Below are 20,940 nucleotides of genomic sequence, written 5' to 3' on the forward strand. Positions count from 1 at the left end.
CTTTTATGGGCGCTGACGCAATTTATGATCATAATGTCATGTTACGGTGTGTTGACAGATTATCAGGGTGAACAAAAACCGCTGTAGGTAATTATGCAATAAATCGCAACCGTGACTCACTACACTAACATAGGACTTAGCAATCCATGATGTCAAAAAATGGTGCAATTCTTTATCAATATGCTATTTTGATATACTTATATAAGATATTACGATGTTAGCCCATCGACACATAAATCAATTAGGTAAGATAATATTGATAATGGCTATCACGTAGGCAATTTGAAATGGAATATGATTGATATTATCCTGATTTTCATGTTCTCACACTGTGGCTAGAAGGACGTATCACATTAGGTTTATATCATAATAATGATTATCTTCATATTTCATAATCACCTGATTATTATCTTACACAATGTATGATATCTTCCAAGTATTCCTGATGACACTCATCGCCAAAAATAGATTCTGATTATAACGCATATTTTCTTCAGTAACTGCATTGTACACAGCGATAGCCAACGTGTCAGCAAGGCCGGCTTGCGATCAGAGGCTGATGTTTCATTGTCAAACCCATTTCAAAGACCGCAGTTCGATATACAGACTATCAATTTATATGGGCAACCCTCAAAATGTGAAGTTCCAAATACTGCCAGTAATTGGCGACGGAGAGTGGTCATCCATATCAATTGTTGTGCCGAGGAAAGTGTCCAGCTTGTCCAAGAAACGCAATTACATACACGTGGGGCCCCACATGGGGTGACTTGGTAATTGAGGCTATATTCATTATTTATTTTCACTGTCAGTGGCGGATAACTGCACTGGAAATGACGGGTTATTAAATGCTGTGGTTGGTCTTGTTAGAAATGATTTAGAAGAGGAAATTTCACCAGCAACTATTCCTTTTAACTGGATTTGTTTAATGACTACACATTACAGACATTGCACATAGATCGATAGCCATTACATATAAATCGATAATCATGACATATGAATCGGTAAAAGGCTACTATGCTTGTCGTAAGAGGCGACTAACGGGATCGGGTGGTCAGGCTCGCTGACTTGGTTGATACATGTCATCGTATCCCAATTGCGTGGATCAATGCTCATGATGTCAATCACTGGATTGACTGGTCCAGACTCGATTATTTTACAGACCGCCGTCATATAGCTGGGATATTGCTGAGTGCGGCGTTAAACAACAAACAAACAAACTTAAGAATCGATAATCATAACATATAAATCGATACATATTATATATGAATCAATAGCCATTACATATGAACCGATGACTGAATTTAAAGGATGGGCTAGGATGTATGTTGAATGGCATTAGACAAGGTGTTTAAAAAAATCACTATTAACATTTATTCTAACAATGTTGATGATGAGTATAAAAAAAATAATTTAAATAATGGCCACTGCTGAAATCGAAAATATACAATCAGCACAACAGAAAAGAACAAACAGAATATTAGCCCAAGGCCATTAGAAAAAACCATCAACCTAATATGGAGGGTTGTCATGGATAAAACATTGGGCAATGTTACTTCCAAGTACACATAATCTAATTTGTAATTATTATTTTTTTCTAGAATTTCAAAAAAAATAATTTCCTGAAAACTGTTTTTTGCTGAAATCACCCCGGACTCGACATGACGTAGAATGAGTGGTGTTTGCACAAAATGAACGTAAAATTGCAAACAGTTAAGTCAACGTTCTGTGTGGAATAATTACATTTGTCAAGACCGTTTTTGATCCACGTGCCGGGTAGCAAATAACATGTACACCAGTCAGCAAATAAAATGTCTCGGTCGTTTGTAGAGAAAATATTTTGGTTACGCTATCAAAGACTAACCGAAATTGCTGTTAGCCGTCTTGACAGCTCGTCAATCAGTCTGGAAAGGGAGGGGTAAATATTCATTAATTAAAGAAGCCCGATAAAGGGTACCCTCCAACGCTTTTTGTATAGGGGGACCCCAACAGACAAGTCATTATCGTGCATGCGGCTAAGAATTGGAAAGTAAACACGTGATCGTCTGATCAAACTTGAGCAGACGACCGATGACCCCCTGCAAACATCACGTGACCCTGAAATCTTTCACCGACAACAAAATGGCGGAAGGGAATTGTTTCATTTTGCCCTTTCAGAGCGCAAGTTAAAGCAATTTTTGCTTCAATTCGCTGGCTTGTCAGTGCCTATTTGATTGAGGTCACGGGGGAGAAGCCTGGCCGGCTTCAGGGACTGCGAATGCCTGTATCATGCAAATATGCCTTGAACTTGTGACCCTTGTTGGGCGATTCTGATTGGCTAACAGTTACCATAGTGATGTCACAGGATGACGGCATTACTGTATCATCCTTTATCGTGACGTAACAAGGACCTGGAGGACCATAATTTAGCGCGCGAATGGCCATATACAAACAATTAGCCTTCTAACCAGCTGTGTTTTGTACCCGACTTTCCGTCATAGCGACAGCGGATAACTTTAAGGAGCTCTCTCGTCGGTGAAGTGAACGCAAATTGAATTAAAGGAGTCTCTGTAGAACCCTAAACCGTACAGATTGCCGTAATATGTTATTTCTCAAGCTAGTGGTGGTTGAAGACCCAAACTAATAGCATGGTTTCAGTGTCTAGGTGTAGTTAAATAAGTAAAACTGTCCATTTTCATCTGCCGCGGGATTTGATGATTATAATTACTGGCACTTTCCTCATTTTAGGTGAATAAAATAGAATGTGTTCACCTGCATGTTATCAACCGATGCAGCCTATTTGGATTACATTTTTTTTTATTGGTGACGTTTTGTGTCCGATTTCAGTAAAAGAAATAGACACGTGCTACAACAAAATAAAATTCGTTTTGTCCAGTATTGTGCTATTAAATCGCTTAACGCGAAGTGTCCAACTTTTCAGCGTGAGGCAATATACAGTCATGTCGACAAGGTACAAAAGTCACTTTTAAATGTGTAATACATGTTCCTTGAGCGAGTTCTGCGTTTTGTAAAGTGACATCTACAGACCTATTGTGTAATCGTGCCCTGCTGATGTATGCTGATGCTTAGACCAGCCTAACTTTCCAAGAACTCCCAGCCCCACCATGTGACGACAGTAAATGTGTATGAATTAATATGTGTCAGAATTCCGTAAGATTTGAGTGGTTACGTCGGTAAGCGCTTTCTGCTTGTGATTCATTTACCACTGGGGTAGTCTAGTGGTGAAAGTGTTTGCTTGTTCCTCGGTTCGGTTCGATTCCCCACATGGATATTTGTGAAGCCCATTTCTGTGACCCGCGACGTAATATTGCCGTTATTTTGCTCAAACCCAACTCACTCACTCATTTGACCTTTGATACTCGTCACAGAGTTGCCAATAAGATATTTTAACGAACAAGACACCGTTTTGCGGTATGGCATATTGTACATGACAGTTTTTCGCTGGAACTAACCTAGCTGATGGAACTCTGTACGCTTTTCATGACCTCAGCCGAAAGCTAACTGTGTTGATAACAGTATGGTGGTCATGGGATTTTTTATAGTAAACACGGGTACAACCCGAGAATCCGTTGAAGATTTTAAGAAGATTCGGCTGTCCCATATTCTCTGTCATTCTTAACCACTCGTGCCTTTCCGTGATAAGTCGAATGGTTACGGAAAGGGGCGAGTCGTGACGAACGATTCTGGATATCCGACTTTGACATATACGGAAATTACCATTTTTAGTTTCGTGAAATGAATTGCATATCTGAACAATATGTTTTGTCGATAAAACAACTACTCAACCAGCGAGGTTAGATCTAAGGACTGTGATGAACGTCTTCATATTTAGGTGAATGTGTCTGGGCACGGAGCTTAATAATTATTGAGGGTGTCTGGGGGGTGATTATATCGCAAGGGCCCGGTGTCACAAACCAATCTGAACTCCACGACTGTCGTAACATGTTGGGAGTTGCAACATTCGTAGCTATTCAGAGCGCCACTTCAAACGGCATTGTTATGTGTATTTCCTCGTATGACTTACTATTTCCGCTCCTATGGAGCGTCGAACACATGCATGTATACGTTGATATTATGCAATACGCTTTGTCCATGTTTCAATGGAAACTACTTGTGAAATTATTTCTTTGAAAAATAAATCGACAGGCGATTCACGTATATTTAAGTCATTTTTACACTCTTAAGGAAAAGGGGCAAAATTATTTCAAGTTACACGTCTTTCGTATATTGATAATAAATAATACGGCTCTCGTTACAAAACTGAAACCGTTCTTCGAATTAAAACGAATACGAGAAGACCTCTATGCCGACTTTATCGCAGGGTGGTTGGTAATGACATTCCAGACATGTATGTGTATACGGATACCATCACATGTGATACTTATATTAATTATTGATACGACAGTAGCACACAAATACACGCTCAACAACTCAAAACGCACCGGTGGATATTTTATCATTGGGATATTTTCCGTTCCGAAAATCGACTTCTATTTAGCAATAGTGATTATTATAGCTCTTGTGCACCTTGTACTCGGACGGTAATTGTCATTAGTAGCTATCCTGTCCTCGATCAGGGCCTCGGGGCAACGTAACGCTAACAAAGGCGATCGTTAGAGCGATTGGTTGTAGCAGAACGACATGGAGCTCGCTCTTTGGCCCGATTTGATTCTCATTTTGTGTCGGTTCGCTCGACCTGTATGTTGGCGCACGAGCTTCTGCCATTTGACTCGTGTTAAACAGTATTCGATGACATCCATCGCTGCCGAGAGACGTGAATGGCGTTGGGAGTTTCTTTGAAATCGTAGTCTGCGACGGTGATGCTAGCTTCGAGACGAAGACAGGAAATGCGTTGCTCGTTTCCAAGGTGATAACTTTTCTGGCTGCCTTCAATAGATGCTTGTTGAATAACACCTTGTGTATACATTGGCAATATAAATACTGATAATTTATTTTGGTTAAATCGAGGTAAATTCTCACAGGGTTTTCGAAGAATTTATTTCGAGTGGGCGATAAATAAATAAATAATATTCGAAAAAATGTATGTGATATTTGGAGTGAATGAATGAGATTTGAACAGTATTTCCTTTAGATAAGAGTTATCACTGCGTGGCAGCTTTACGTGGGAGGAAAGTCATGCAGGTCTTAGCTTTGACAGCAGAAAGCCGTCACTTGCTTAAAGATACACATACGTCACAAATATTACTGTCCAGTTAAATAAATACAAAGTGCCTATTTTTAGCAGAAATATATTGATGGCACGAATTTATATTATACATGACTTATGTTGATGTTCCACGAATAAACGTGTATACTCAGAAATGCTCTCCATTAAAACAACAAATCACAGACATATACGCCCAGGTGGAAAAAGCTAGCACGTTTAATGTAATTCGAATACCGGTAAATATGCCCATCCCTCGCGAGCCCCAGCGGAAGCCTATCAGCGCTAATACATTTCATTCAGGCATCGCATGGTATTAATTTCATGTGGCGAAATCTTAGGTCCGCATTGCTATTATTTGCCTTCTTATTTCGGCCGTAGTAGCAGGTGTACTCTCGATGCGGGGCTGTATTTGCAACGATCCTCAGCAGAGAGCGCAGACGGGTTTAATCGTCTGACAATCCGCGACTAATAACTGTAATTTATCTCCATTGTTTTGTTCCGTAGGATTTTAATAACGTCAGTCCAGAAGAGTCGTTCGGATTTTATGTTCAGTATGCGACTTTTCGTTTTTGTGTATTTGGATAATACTCGTACGACACGCGATAGTGTAATTAGTCTATACATTTTATAGATACATTCGACTTTGTTCGTTTTAGGAATTTTACAATTTTGTATCACCCGGACCCGGTAACACTTCTAACTGTGGACTTACGCGTTCAGAATTTCGGTAGGGAAACTGCTTAATTTTTCTATGGAGTGCACGTGATTGTTCATAGATATGAACTGCGCTTTGTGCTAACGGTCATTGACTGGGGCAACCAGGGAAAGTTGTGAAGGAGAATTTACAAATGCTTGCGATAGCGGTCCGACAATCGAAGGCAGATAACGTACGGCGTATGCAGCTTTTTTTCCACGTCTTCTGAGTGTGTGACATTTAATTGGGCTTCTTTTAGTTTTTTGTCAAACTATTTATAACACGTTGTTCAATATGCACAACGCGACATATTCGACATTTTGCCATGAACGATCACTGTACGTCTGGAAAGACGTTAAACACCGCCCCTTCTATATTTTCAAATGTCTCGGCCGTCATGTAGGTTTTAGAAACATGCACATACGAACCTGGTTTCATTGGGACAGATGTCCACGGCAGCATTGACACCTTCAGGACAACAGATCCTCTGGTCAAGAACGCTGTTCATCCAGATGGCCACAATGTCACCTCACGTTTTACAAAGAAGCAGGGAATCAACTGAGAGGATAGTCCAGTAACATAGAAAACGGGACTAGATGATTAATTTAGGTTTCTTTATTTCAATATGAGCTTATGACCCTGGTAACAAGAACAAGTGTGTTTTGGCATAAAATAAAACTACGTGTAAGTTTGTTTTTGAAAAATATCTGGGTTTTTTCTGTAATTATATAGTAAGCATTTCCAGATGTAAAAGTGGCGGCGGTAACCTCATGTATGGCGTAACTAAGGCCGGTAGATAGTAAAGTGATGTTAAACTTATAGTGTTTTGTTTGCCTATGGCATTTTAAACCACATTTGCCTTGACACACTGGTACTTTACCATTACTTCTGTTTCTAAGGACAATTTGAAGATTTATATCAGGCTACACTATTTGAAAAACAATCCTTATAATTGAAACAATTATGAGCCTTTTCAACCCTCAGAAAGATTTCATTCAAACTTCGCTGTATATCTTAAAATTAGTCTATAGGGTTATACGACTATCCAAGTCAGACCTATTTAAGTTAAATCAAATCCGCGTAAATAACCTAGTCGGATGAACCAATGATTGATAGCATGAAGATCGATCCATGCCTTCGGCGTGTGATGAACGTAGGCACAGATAGAACTGTATGACGTGAACGTTCGTCTTATCGTCAGGGGGTTCATTAGCTGTTTAAAGCAAGCCAGAACAATATATCATGTTTCGGTCCTCAGGCTCCATACGTCGCATTTCTCTCATCAATGCTGAGAAGCTCAAATGCGGTATTTTCCTGGGCGATTCTGAAAGCCTCCAGCACCCACCTCGTTAAATAATTACGCGTCTTGGATGCTAGATGTTAGCGATACATGGTGTAGACTTCTCGGTCTTCAACATCTCACAATTAACGTGAAATATGCGTCCTCATACTCTTCCGTCTAATGCTATGTTTTTCAATGGCTCGGGTCACGGAATGTCAAAATCGGCACGTGACCAAGTGTCACGTGACGTGCTGGTCACGTGCGAGACAGTTGAGACAAGGCTGACGAACGAGTGCACGTGTCCTCTGCAGTAACTCACAGAAGTCAGCTAATGAAATTTGTAGCCGAAAATGGTAAGGGTGCGACCGAGACATCCCATGCTGCATTGCCATTTCCATATGATTCCAACATGTCAATAATTTGTCAAGATAGTACAACGCTATGCCATTCAAACTATTTAATTTATTTATACAAAAAAAACCCTAAACAAATAAATCTTAGTTTTTTTTCCGAAGTTATTGTTTTGAATAATGAAAAAAACTCGCTTCTCTTTTTGAATAGACAATGAATGCATATGTCTGGTAGCAATGATCTCGTTTGCACTATTTTCTTTTGTTTTCTTATGATAAATAGTCACGTCACGTGGACTGTTTAAGGGTCAGCGTTGAAACTGCAATATGTACCCACCACCTACGATTGTCACTGTTAAGAACTGTGCAAATTAAGCAGGAATAATCGACAGTAAACAGGCTGATACAATATTTCATCACTGATGGATGTTATCAATTAGTTATGATACTGACATCAACTGACGTATATATCAATCTCTATCTATATCTAGATCTATCGTTTACAAAATATTGCAGTTCTACTGATATAAAGGACATGTAACGAAGCTTCGATTTTTATTGTCTAAATTTCGATGTTCGTCGCATTGTCTGTTTATTGAATCTGGAAGATATACAGTCACCCACAGGGGAAAATATCTGGCAGCTGTGCGAACTTAAAGCGATGGAAAAGGAGTATTATCTTCATACCGTGTGTCCGATCTTCTCCGTACTAAGATATAAATACTTACATGAATAGTATTATTTACATCCAAATGCAGATACATTACTTTTTTTTATTATTTTCTATTATGCAAGATACAATGACTAGGTAATAAACAACATTATTTCAAAGTATTTACACTCGTGTGTTCATAATATAAATACAAAAGCGACAAAAACAATTTCTATGATCGCAAGATCTCCATTGTACGATGCCGACTATATCATGAGGATGTATTTATGAATCACTATCAAATATTGATGACACCAGGTGTTCGCGAAATGGTGTATGTACGGAGTAGTGTACATGCCTGTATCATGTTTGTTTGTTTGTTTGTTTGGTTTGTTTGTTGTTTAACGCCGCACTCAGCAATATTCCAGCTATATGACGGCGGTCTGTAAATAATCGAGTCTGGACCAGACAAATCAGTTATTGATATCATGAGCATCGATCCACGCAATTGGAATCGATGACATGTATCAACCAAGTCTGCGAGCCTGACCACCCGATCCCGTTAGTCGCCTTTAACGACAAGCATAGTCACCTTTTACAGCAAGCATGGGTTGCTGAAGACCTATTCTGCCCCGGATCTTCACGGGTCGCCTCTATCATGTATTATATACCTGTGATCTCCATTAAAAAGAAAGAAGATTCATTAACTGATACTATATTATTCCGGAAGGACAAGTTGGTAATATAACTAAATGAACACGAGAGATTACTTCTCAAAATTATTTCCGCTATTATGATCATTATCATAATACGGATCACTTCGAAATACCTCTTTTTAAGGCCGAAATAAACTCGAAATGGGTGATAGCTGTATTTCTGAAATATGCAGCACGCGTATCAGAACCCAACGTTGCATATACTTTCTGATTTCAAGAAGTAAGCTCGTGTGATTCTCATTGGCAACTCGCATCTTAACAACAGCCACATGATGAAAGTTGGAATACTTTGCAATGAAGACCGTCGATAGATTCACATTGGAAGATGGATTTAAGCGCCTGCTTTCGTTGATATTGAATGATATCTTTCCTCATCACGATTTGGACCCAGCGTAATTCTACTCCGGCAGAAACAATAGCCCTCAAGAGGAAATGGCTTTTACCGCAGAAGCAAATGAAAAAAGTCTGTCGCAATTTTCTGTTTTCAACGCCCGCTGAGAGGCGCTATCTGAAACTCCCTATTGCAGGTTGGCTGGCGAAGGGGTACATGATCAATCTTCGTTGCTAGGGTGACGTCATACCTAGCAACCCTTTTCCCTCAATCAGGCTGGTCGCGCAGACGACAGGATCGCACAGCGAGTCTTGACATCAGTCGACTGGGAGGTCGGGGAAAATCGTGGGGGTTCGCGCCACCTCGGCACTTTCCGTGCCCTTCTGGAGATTAGAGTGATGCACGGGGGATTAGAGAAACGTCATTTGTTTTTCTGATGAAGATATTTTTGACTAGCCTAAGGGCGGGAGAGGTTGAGATCTCCCATGAATGTCGCCCCTGCTTCCATTAATTATACACTTGAGGGCCCTAGGCCCGACCCTGCCTCATAGAAATCCAATCCGACCCCATTGAATCAAGCTAAAGGATTACTTTATCTCATCGCTTCTTCAGAGAAAGGGGAGAGAGGCTAAGGCTCCTCGGTATCGATTCATCTTGCGAGATCTCTCCAACCAACCCACTCCCTGTGCCTACCCAGACAAGCACATGACTAGATCTGATCACCACCACCCCTAGTACATGCTTCTACTTCAGATGTAGCCAGAATCCATTTCTTGAAACAATCGGAAATTAGATGCAGCATCTCTTCATCCTTGGAAAGCTTGTACGATGGGCAGAGACCCCCTTACCCCACCCCCACCCCCTAGTGAGTCTCGCCTGGCTTCTTGCTGTTCCGGGGTCGAACCAATTCCATGTGGGGCGGTTTTCTTTTGTTTTCCTCATTTGAAGAAATGGACGGCTTCTTTGATGAACCACTGACACACGGTAAATACCGTCATAGGATGTGAACAACATCAAGTCAAATCAAATGTATGGTGAAGGAAATTAGGCGGACAGGAATATAGCTGTACTGAAAAAAATATACCAGGACTCGTCTGATATATTTATCATTTTTGTAATTCTGTTCAGCTACGTATTCGTATGTGTGGAATAAACTATTCGAATTCAGATTTAACTAAGAAAATGATATGGCAATTTATTCTACCATTTTGACGAATCAGTAATGTTTCTCTCACAAAATTAATTTCACGCCAACGAACACTTTACTGCATGTCAGTGAAGTGGAAACATGGTTGTCGCCACCGACCTGTCCACAACACTACCTTCTTCGCGGCAGCGAAGTTTTCTTTTCGTCGCTTGTTCATGTGTTGTCTGCTAGCCTCCTTCCAAAAATCGATACATGAAGATGAAGATGACGAGAAGACGCGTACACAGTGAATATACTGCCGTTCTGGGCAGGCATTATTTATTAACGGCCTGCTGGTATTCAAAACTCTTCAGCTAATGGAATCGTCTAGATTGCCGCAAGGGTTGTTATCTATCCTAACGCGACAAGATAAATGTTTCAGTTTTATTACAAAGCTTTGAAAAAACCTGACCCACACTAGGGAAGCTTTGGTCAAATGCCAAGCAATCTGTCTCCCTGCCGTATAAATTATCCCCAATTTCTTCTAACCCGTCGTCTTATGAGGGCTGGGCGTCTGGACATGTATGTGTAAGCCAGGACACCGATCCAGCTGAGGTTGGCCCACGGCCGACGTGTATCGCCTGGTCGCGGCGAACCATAGCAAATCTCCCTCTGCCCATTTTGACACGGCGTGAGTGATTTGATGAGAAGTGACTGTGTGACGCCCTCCCCCTCCCCCCTCCCCCGGGCGGTTATCTGTTCTCCAGGCGACACACCGGTCCTACACCCCCCGACTCCCAGTTTTAGCTAATCACATTTGCATACATTTGCATAAACACACTCATCGGTATCACGTCAGCGCAAACCAAGAGTGTATTAGTCCTACCGCGTGTCTTCAAAAGGTTAAGAGACAGTGGGGCGCAGTGTACTAACTAAATTTAAAGACGACATAAAACTATGAATCCGTGTTAGCTTGCAATGCGGTGTTCTTACAAGTATTAAAAAATGTCATCTCTGTGCTTGTTGTACGTGCTCGTGTCTTTCTGAAATATGAAAATATGATATTGTATAAGTTCATTTTAATATTTCTTTAGACCGCATATCATAGATTATGTCACTCGTGCGTCTCAAACATTTTCATTTCTCTAACATAAATTTAATAAATTTCATAAATATCATCTCTTAGATTTAAACATTTAACACCGTAAAAGATTTGAACGCCTATTCACCAGAAAGGGACGCCAAACAAACTCTCCTCTAAACATCATGTTTGCTTTTCATCTGGTAATTCAATTTCTATTGCATGTTAGGTGCCAATTAAAGTTCAACCTTTGACCCCGCTTGTTCCTAAAGCTGTTAACATTATTGAATTTCTACTTTGTGCATCGACCGTGAATGCATAATTGGTGTTAATAAGCCCTATGTGACTAACAGTCGGTACGCTATAATTGGAACGAATACTGAAAAAATACCATAAAAAACGACGATATATAATTATACATGTTTAATGTGTCGCCTGCTGGATTATATTTGACATAAAATATTAACATGGTGGAGCTAATATTTTAGTTACGACATCGTTACATAATTTACTAGTAGCATAAAATTAATGGAAATGTCAGTTCATTTGTTTTTCAAGTGAATTACTTCTCTGTAGACTTGTGTTTGTTGATTATAAATTCCCTCCCTGAATATGTGGGTCCTGGCTTAGGTCTTCATGGTGTATGGTGTTAGTAGTGTCATGATCGCATCATCATCATCATCATCATCATCATCATCATCATCGGGGCGTAGGGCCCCTGGTTTTATTCCAACATGGGTACAATATATTAGGAATTCGTTTATGGTATCCATGACGTGATTTTGCTGATATATAATATCTCAAAGTAGAAGAGTTCCTTATGTAACGTCGTTCAACAATCAGCCGCAATAAGTACAATTTAAAGTTTGCCGCACTGCGTAAAACCACGCACACGCACACATTAATTTTAATTATAATAGCGATTATCTTTATACCTTGTTATTTTAAGGCAATTATAAATCAAGTGTTAATTATTTTTTACATAATATTCCGCTTTTCAGAAACCGGGTTACTTTCATATCAGATTGCGTTTAAAGCGGAAAAGGAATATATAGATAAAATATATTTAGGTTATCTACAGCGTATTTTTTACAACCACGTTTCACCGAGTTAACATACCAACCGCTCGCCCAACGCCATGTACGCGCTCTGTCTGAACAGGAAGGACCACTAACAAGCCTTCCTATGAAGGCCGACTACAATACTTTCTCCCCCCGGCAACGGGGGCTTAATATCACAAAGAAAATACTAGGGGCTAATTCGTCTTGTTTGTTTCAGATGCATCGGACAACCCGCTTGAAGATAACCGACATCAACCCCCACCTCATCTGCGTCCTCTGCGGTGGCTACTTCATCGATGCCGCCACCATTATCGAATGCTTGCATTCTTGTAAGTCATCGCTCTAGACGGCTAAATATAGCAGCGTTTCGATTTTTGCGCCTTTCTCTCGCGGAAGCCAGTAGTAGAATTGTGAACGTTGTGTTGGTCGGTCCTCGCAATTGCTCCTCAGCCCGACGTGTTTAAACTGAAGGAATGTGTTTATAAATCTGCGCAGTTCCAAATGATTTTTAAAGTTGAACAGGGGCTGTCCTGGAGTGCATAAGAGCCCTTTGATGAAGGAATTGTTTCTTGGAATCTGGTGGGATCAACGTCTTGAAGAATTTACGCAGGCGTTCGGTTTGGAACTTTTCATCGAAATTCTACGTCTGTTTTAACGGCTCGCTTGAACGCCAGTTCTGTAACTGTTTTGAGCGTTGGGATGTTGTTGTTGAAATACTATTATCAAGTTGCTAATTTCACGCATATCGTTTTAAAAGTGCTACGAAATCTTCTGAAAGTAAGGTAATTCGACGAATACACTTTTCAGGGAGCGTTAATCACCGTTATTATTACACATGTTCATGTACGTATAATCCCGTTCGAATTCTGCTGTGATGTTCGTGTCATCATTAGCCCTCGTTGTAGTTCTGCGGCTTAAACACAGCCGGTGCGACATTAAAGTCGTTTACCATGATGTTCTCATTGACCAACAAATGCATCCTTTGTTTCCAGTCTGCAAGACGTGCATTCTCCGGTACCTCGAGACGAGCAAGTACTGTCCCATCTGTGACGTCATGGTGCACAAGACCCGTCCCCATCAAAATATTAGGTATGTATTTTGATCTAATATACTGAAACACTTTGAAAACGCATTGTGGATTTTGACTCTTGTTAAGTTCAAGTGACTGGGAGCTGATGTGAATGAGGATTCAGACTCAGAAAACATTATTGCAATGTTGCATTCCTTCAGGCCTCACGACCACAAACCAATTTCTTTGTTTTCTGTCAATTTGCTGAAAATTATTTCTCAAATTTCACTTTGCGTTTTTATAGTGTGTCAGTATATCTGGTTCTTGTGGGAAAGAGATGGCATTTTGTGGAATGCATTAAACCTTATGGCAAATTGAGATTGGTGGTGTTAGTTTTGTTGAAACCGGTTAACCAGATGAGATCGTTATGGTCTTGTAATACGATTACATACATACCAGATTAGCATAATATAGCCACGTGTTTAGTATGCTTCAAACAGCAGGGGTTGGAGAATATAATAAAGACAGTTTGAATTACTTAAGCTGCAAATAGTCCCAGAGCTAGACATCGCTGCACCGGAACTAGAGATCACTACACTGAAACCAGAGATCGCTACACTGAAACCAGAGATCGCTACACTGAAACCAGAGATCGCTACACTGAATCCAGAGATCGCTACACTGAAACCAGAGATCGCTACACTGAAACCAGAGATCGCTACACACAACTTCCTGCCGCAAAGTTACACGTAATGCGAAATGAATTTCCATTTGTAGCGGATTTTTAAATTTTGTGTTGAATTTGATTTTCGATTTTATACAATATGGATGTATCCGAACCCTACTCAATTAATTTTATAAACTGTATCGACAGTGCCTACACAGAAATACAGTTCACAGTTCAGGTGAATATTTACGCGGTGGCTAGTCGGTAAAACCTCTTTCAAAGAGGCTTAGACCGTGAATAGGAACATGCGTCCTGCGTAATTGCTCGCGACTCAGTCAGTAGCGGATAGTCCTATGACGCAAGTACAGAGGTACAGACACCACGGACCTACTTGCAAAATAAATACAAGCGACAACCATAATCATAAGAAAATTCTAACAATTCGAGTGAGACCATTGTACAAGTCCGACTATGTCATAAGCATACGTTTTTGCATCACTTGTAATAATATCAGAAATTCGCGAAACGTATCCTGTTTTTCCTGCGAATCAGTCATAAACACACGCAAGGACAAGTCAATTGCATACCTGCAAAAACATGGAAACATATGGTCAAGTCGAAATAGGTAATTGCATTTGATATACTTGTCGTCATTGATTCGTCAAGCTGCAGTATGGGATTTACGACAGTTTAGCGCCAAGATCGCTTTATACAAGTGAACACAGCTTTTGCCGTATCCGTATTAAAACCAGACGTACGTGAAGACTGAATACGTACGATTACGGAAGTGTTTGTTGGGAATGTAGAGCCGTACTTCTGTACCTTGTGTGACAATACACATGCCTCATCAGGCGATAAGTGCGTGGTAATCAGCGGGCTGGGCGACGGCAGGTGAAGCCGCAGACTGGAAGATACATCAACGTCGTAACATCACACTGAGCCATCGGGCGACGTGATTGTGACCGTCGCGCCTTTCCAGAATCATCCGACACCTTCTCGACCATTTCCGTAATCCGCACGTACTGTCACGAATGTGACCTCGTTACTTTTACATCTGACTCGATATGTTCTTGGTGACAGACCGGTAAATGTTTCCCTAATGTTGTTATTGTCGCTCCATATAAACGTGTTAACGTATTTTCGTTAATAAACGATAACTAATCTGCGACCGTCACCACAACGTGCGTGTGGGCGACTTTTCTAGTCAATCTTTCGGGTGCCAGAGCATATATCTAATCAGACATTCACCCCTATTCCACTCTCATCTCGGGCGGCCTCGCCCAACCCTCTCCATATTCCGAAATTAAGAGATTTAAGGGCTCCTGAATACTCCACAGTTCCTTCATGAAATTATGTTCATTTGTCATTATATATAACCGTTTTTAGAGGATTATAAGTTAGTCTAAGACTCGTCTCGCGTAGCCGTTTTGATGTATTAACTCGAGTTGCGATCTAAACAGTGGACATTGAAAAGAATCAAATATTTCGTTATTGTAAAGTTATTTTGCTTTTGCGTGCAAAATTCTGTTACGGGAGTTTTGTCTGCAGTAGATATTAAATATATGAAGTAGTATTTGTTACCCCGTAAAACATCCAAATACTATTTTATGGATATTTCTTTATCTAACCATGACAAACAAAAACGATTCTCATATTATGTCAATAACTAATAGATTGACATATCTGATTATCCCTAAAAAAAAATGAATGGTATATTATCATTTCAAGACAATTAATAAATCCATTCTTTCCCAATAAGAGCACACACCGTATATATGTACTAAACAAATTCATTTGCGGTTCCAGACTTATTAATTTCAATAAATCATACCATGTGGATGTATTCCTTTTCAAATATTGTATTACTTAATTATCGCTGTGTGTTGAAAGTGCGTATTTTATTATCAAATTACTTTATTGTATATAGTTAATTGGTTTTCAAATATATTAATTAATAAAGCATAAAGTCTGTAGCGTCGCGGCCGGTGGAAGGACGGCATGTAGGGACATCAACGTTCGTCGTACAGAAAACAGTTCCCCATCTGTCTAAAATACTTGTTCATTCCCATTCTAATATTTAAGTGGAACTAATCTATATTAACAACGTTTTTGATTAAACGTCGATGTCTACAGAGAAAAGAAAATCGATTATTTATTACTTGACGAGCCACAAGAGGGAATGACTCGTGCCTGATATTAATATTTCAAACGAATTTCTATATATGTCAATTCTAAACAGACCTTGGCTGGAAAATTGCTGATGCGACGTTAAGCAACACACAAACAAATTATAACATTTCTATATCAATTGATGTGCTTTCAGAGCCGACAAGACTCTTCAGGATCTGGTCTACAAGTTAGTTCCGGGGCTGTACAAGGGTGAGTTAAGTTGTCATATGGTTAAAGCGTTCGTTCATCATGCTATGTACCCAGGTTCGATTTCCAACATGAGTGAGTGAATATGGTTTTACGCCGCTTTTAGCAATATTCCAGCAATATCACGGCGGGGGACAGCAGAAATGGGCTTCACACATTGTACCCATGTCGGGAATCGAACCCGGGTCTTCGGCGTAACGAGCGAACGCTTTAACCACTAGACTACCCGACCGCCCCTTTCCAACATGATCCAAAGAATGTTATCACTATCTTTATCGTGGTGTTGACGGATCCCCATGGGTACTCCAGGTGGGGATAGGTCCCCAGTACGATATGCTTGTTGTAAGAGGCGATTATTTTGAATCGAGAGGTCACGCTCGGTAACTTGGTTGATTTCGTGTCGACGTACTCCAACCGCGTGAGTCGTTGTTCATAATATCAACCACTGGTTTTTCTGGTCCGGACTCTTTCGTTAACAAGCCATCGTTATAAAGCTTTAATATTGCTGAGTACGTAGATGAATATAGAAAAAAACCAATATATTGCTGGAATATTGTTAAAAGCCGCGTACAAAGCTGCTCACTCATATTGTCGAATTTGTGTACCTGAAATTGTGTTAAGTTCGTGTATTTATTGTTCTGTTTTATGAATTTTAAAATAATTTATTAATGTTATCATTTTACAATTACGATAGATATTATGATAACGATACATTTAAAGACATTAATTCACCTATATCACCTTAGATACGGCCTAGACAGTGGTGCATCATTAGTGGTTTGATATTAGAAAATATGACCTCCATCTTGACCTCCCTATTTCAGGAGAGATGAAGCGGCGGAGGGAATACTATGCTATAAGTCCAAAGAAAGGTAAGCTAAATTGAAAGTATTTGCGGACATTGATTTTTACGTTTTTATTATTGTTATCGTTATCATCATCATCATCATCATAATTATTATTATTTTTATTATTATTATTGCTCCAAGCCTACAATGACAGAGCCCTATTATTGTTGTTGTTATTTATATTCTCCTTATTAAACCCCGACCTTTTAGGTCGGGGGTATATAGTTATACCAAGGTTCCATCCGTCCGTCCGTCCGAAAATTTGTCCGCGCGATTTCTCTTAAACTATTCAGTGGATTCATCTCAAACTTAGTACATATAATCTGTGTCATATGGAGGGGTGCAGTCAAAAGAAAAAAAATGTTTTTATTAATTTTCCATTTTTTTATGAATTTTTCAAACCCTAACCCTATCCATTATTTAATTTGAAACTACTGACACACTTGGAGGGTCGGGGGTATTAGTGGGCCACGCTCACTTTTGCCCTTGTTATTATTTGACATAACTGTTCGTTTTGGTTTGTATATCAGCGTCAAGCTTATATGGAGTGCACTAACACGTTACATCGGAGAAGAAATAAATAGCAAATTAATCATCTTATTTATTTTTAAGAAGACGTCAAATAAATCTGACTATTTGCTCAAACATAAATTTGATTCTAGAAGATTTTTAAAAATACGCATGCATGTGAAAATGATTATAACATAACATGAATCTACTGGTCACAAGGGAAAATAACATGGCTGAGGGATTGTGCGACAGATTACACCTCGTAAGTTTCACATAATGATAAACATTTCACGTGGGGCGTTCCTTCCTCGCCAGGCTGACACGTGACGATATAAGTGAAGCACTGTTCAATGCGGCTTTGAACCAAATCACTCACTCACTCACTTAAAGTTGGACACCTGGTGTTGTGAAACTGTTGAGAATTCTCGACCATTCCTGGTGTTTCCAGCCCCACGTGGTGTCAGAGCACGATTAAGAAAGATTTGTAGATACCAATTATGCTGATATATTTTATCTTGTCTCGTCCACAGAAGCGCCGAAAGCCCCGAGCGAGGCCCGAGGGGACGAGATGGCGGAGCGGTTCATATACACGGCCGACGAGAACATCAGTATGTCACTGGCGTATTGTCAAGAGTAAGTATTCACGATGACCAACACCTGTATAGGAAGTAAACTTGACGTCAGTGACCAAATCTCGGATTATTATTTCGACCAGGATTAGTTAGAAGACAGATCAACAAAGGATTATATCACACGTGTGTTGGTCAACCTGCTTGGTCAGTTTGCTAGCTCCACAGTATCGTTCTTGTCAACAATCGTCATGCAGAAACAATGCTGAAATTTCTTTCTCATTCATATCAATCGGGCGTGGGGTAGCCTAGTGGTTAAAGTGTTCGTTTGTCACGCCGGAGGCCTGGGTTCGAGTCTCTACATGGGTACAATGTGTGAAGCCGTATCGGGTGTCCTCTTCCATGTTGCTGGAAAATACCAAAGAACGGCGTAAACACGCACTCGCTCACTCTCAGCGTTTTGTACACAACCTGGTGAATTCTCTTAATTGATTACCCGACCTCATGATACGCATTTATCGTTCGTTCCTGTATTTTTCATTTGGAGTTCGTGTCCGTCAAAAACACCAATTAACTACCAGATTAAGTGATGATGTAACACATGGCTTGGTAGCAATACGTGGTCGGGGTCTACCGGCGATCTACCGATACAGCCAGCGCTAGGAGAGCTTCCGGTTCCTCGGTAGGAAACGGCCAATTACAGCATTAGCTTCTGCGTCCCCACGTCATTCACTTGTCAAAGACAAAATACATGATTAAATAGTTTGCTAGAAACATTTGCGATTAACACAAGGAAATTCCCAATTAGAGAAGTGATTTGTTGAAGGTTGCGAAATTTTATCAGATTGTTAAATGCTGTAGTATTATGAATAGATTTTGTGCCAGTGTATGTGGAATAACTTAACGTCAGATGCACCCGCCTGTCATGAGTTCGAATCCATCATTTGCTAGGCTGTATGGCCTTGCGTCACTGTCAACTCCATCACATGAACTCTCTATCTCTCCCTCCCCACTCTCTCTCTCTCTCCCTCTCACTCCCTCCCCGCCCGCTCTCTCTCTCTTGCTATCCCCCTCTCTCGCTATTCCCTGTCTCTCTCTCTATCTCTCCCTCCCCACTCTCTCTCTCCCTCCCCTCCTGCTCTCTCTTTTCCCTCTCTCTCCCTCCCTCCCTCCCCTCTCTCTCCGTCCCCTCCCGCTCTCTCTCCCTCCCTTCCCGCTCTCTCTATCCCCTCTCTTTTCCATCCCTCCCTCCCTCCCCTCTCTCTCCGTCCCCTGCCCGCTCTCTCTCTATCCCCTCTCTCTTTTCTCTCTCTATCCCCTCTCTCTGTTCCCCCTCTTTCTCTCGCCATCTTGTGTCTCTCTCTCCCCCCCCCCCCCCCCCCCCCTCTCTCTCTCTCCCGACTGACCGGCATAGCTGTTATTAACCCTCCATCATCTGTTCCAATCTTTTCGGCTGTCAATGAGCTTTCTTTCTTTCGCAACTAGTGCAGCAGGTAATTTATTCATGAACCGGCCAGAACCTTGATTTAATAGTTACACCGAACCGTCTAAACGGCATTGGCCTGGATTCCTCCGGGAATTGCTCCCAGATAAACCCAGGAACCCCAACAAGCTGATACGATGCTGAAACAAAGATACTCACAAACAATCAACTCGTACTGCACAAACGTGCTCCTGGTTGAGACGACCCCCCCGTCATTCCTGGAATATTGTAGGAGGGAATACAACCTCGTAGGAATGGGGGACATATTTGGCAGTAATGTACCTCGAGTAGTTATTTTGGGGGTCCAAGTGACGCACTGTCTATATGGTTAAGATAGTCCCCAGTTGCTAATATCGAATACAGCACTCTGTACCAGTGTAGTATTTTAGCTTCTCTTTGGTGTGGTTCTCATAAACTAGAACTAGAAGCGGACAGACACAGTTATCCCCCTACTTCTCCCCCTACTTTTCCTCCTACTTCTCCAATAGAAAGATTGTGTAAATTCTGTACTAATCGTGTCGAAGATGAAAAGCATTTTTCCTACCATATTCATTTCATAATGATATTCACCTGATTGAATTACTCAGTATATTTAATAATCCTGCTTTTGCCAATATTACACAAGATGCAAACATTATTATGTTAATGCAAAATGCCAAAACGCTTTTTAAACGTTGTTTATCCAAGTAAAGTTTTTCTATTCTTTTTACTTACTGCATATTTTATAATAATGTTAAAAAATAGAAGCTATGTAATACTGTAATGTAAAGTTTTAGTGTATACTGTCTCCTAGGCCTATTTTTGCCTTGCATAAAAAATATAAACATATTTTTAGGATGTATATGTATTTTCATGTGTGACCCTTAAATTATACAAACAATTTCTTCATTCATACAATTCTACCACAAGTGACGTGCACATGCCCAGAGACTGTTAGTTAAAAACAGATATGTAATTAAACCGAAATGAAACAAATCTAATAATAATTTAATAAAAAAAATTAAGTGGTGCTAGGTAATCA

At 40.3% G+C, this 20,940-nt stretch overlaps 1 protein-coding gene across 1 annotated transcript in view; it reads left to right on the plus strand.

The window, feature by feature from the left end:
- Positions 1-20,940, plus strand: part of LOC124110539 (polycomb group protein Psc-like) — a 34,441-nt gene that overhangs the window by 1,160 nt on the left and 12,341 nt on the right. Inside the window, exons 2-6 of the mRNA XM_046469920.2 lie at positions 12,675-12,786; positions 13,450-13,546; positions 16,457-16,512; positions 17,334-17,381; positions 18,398-18,500. Coding sequence (XP_046325876.2) covers positions 12,675-12,786; positions 13,450-13,546; positions 16,457-16,512; positions 17,334-17,381; positions 18,398-18,500 — 416 coding nt within the window. The remainder of the gene's footprint in view (positions 1-12,674; positions 12,787-13,449; positions 13,547-16,456; positions 16,513-17,333; positions 17,382-18,397; positions 18,501-20,940) is intronic.

The sequence above is a fragment of the Haliotis rufescens genome, unplaced genomic scaffold (assembly GCF_023055435.1).
Source record: "Haliotis rufescens isolate VD_foot unplaced genomic scaffold, xgHalRufe1.0.p SCAF_148, whole genome shotgun sequence".
NCBI classification, from domain to species: Eukaryota; Metazoa; Mollusca; class Gastropoda; order Lepetellida; family Haliotidae; genus Haliotis; species Haliotis rufescens.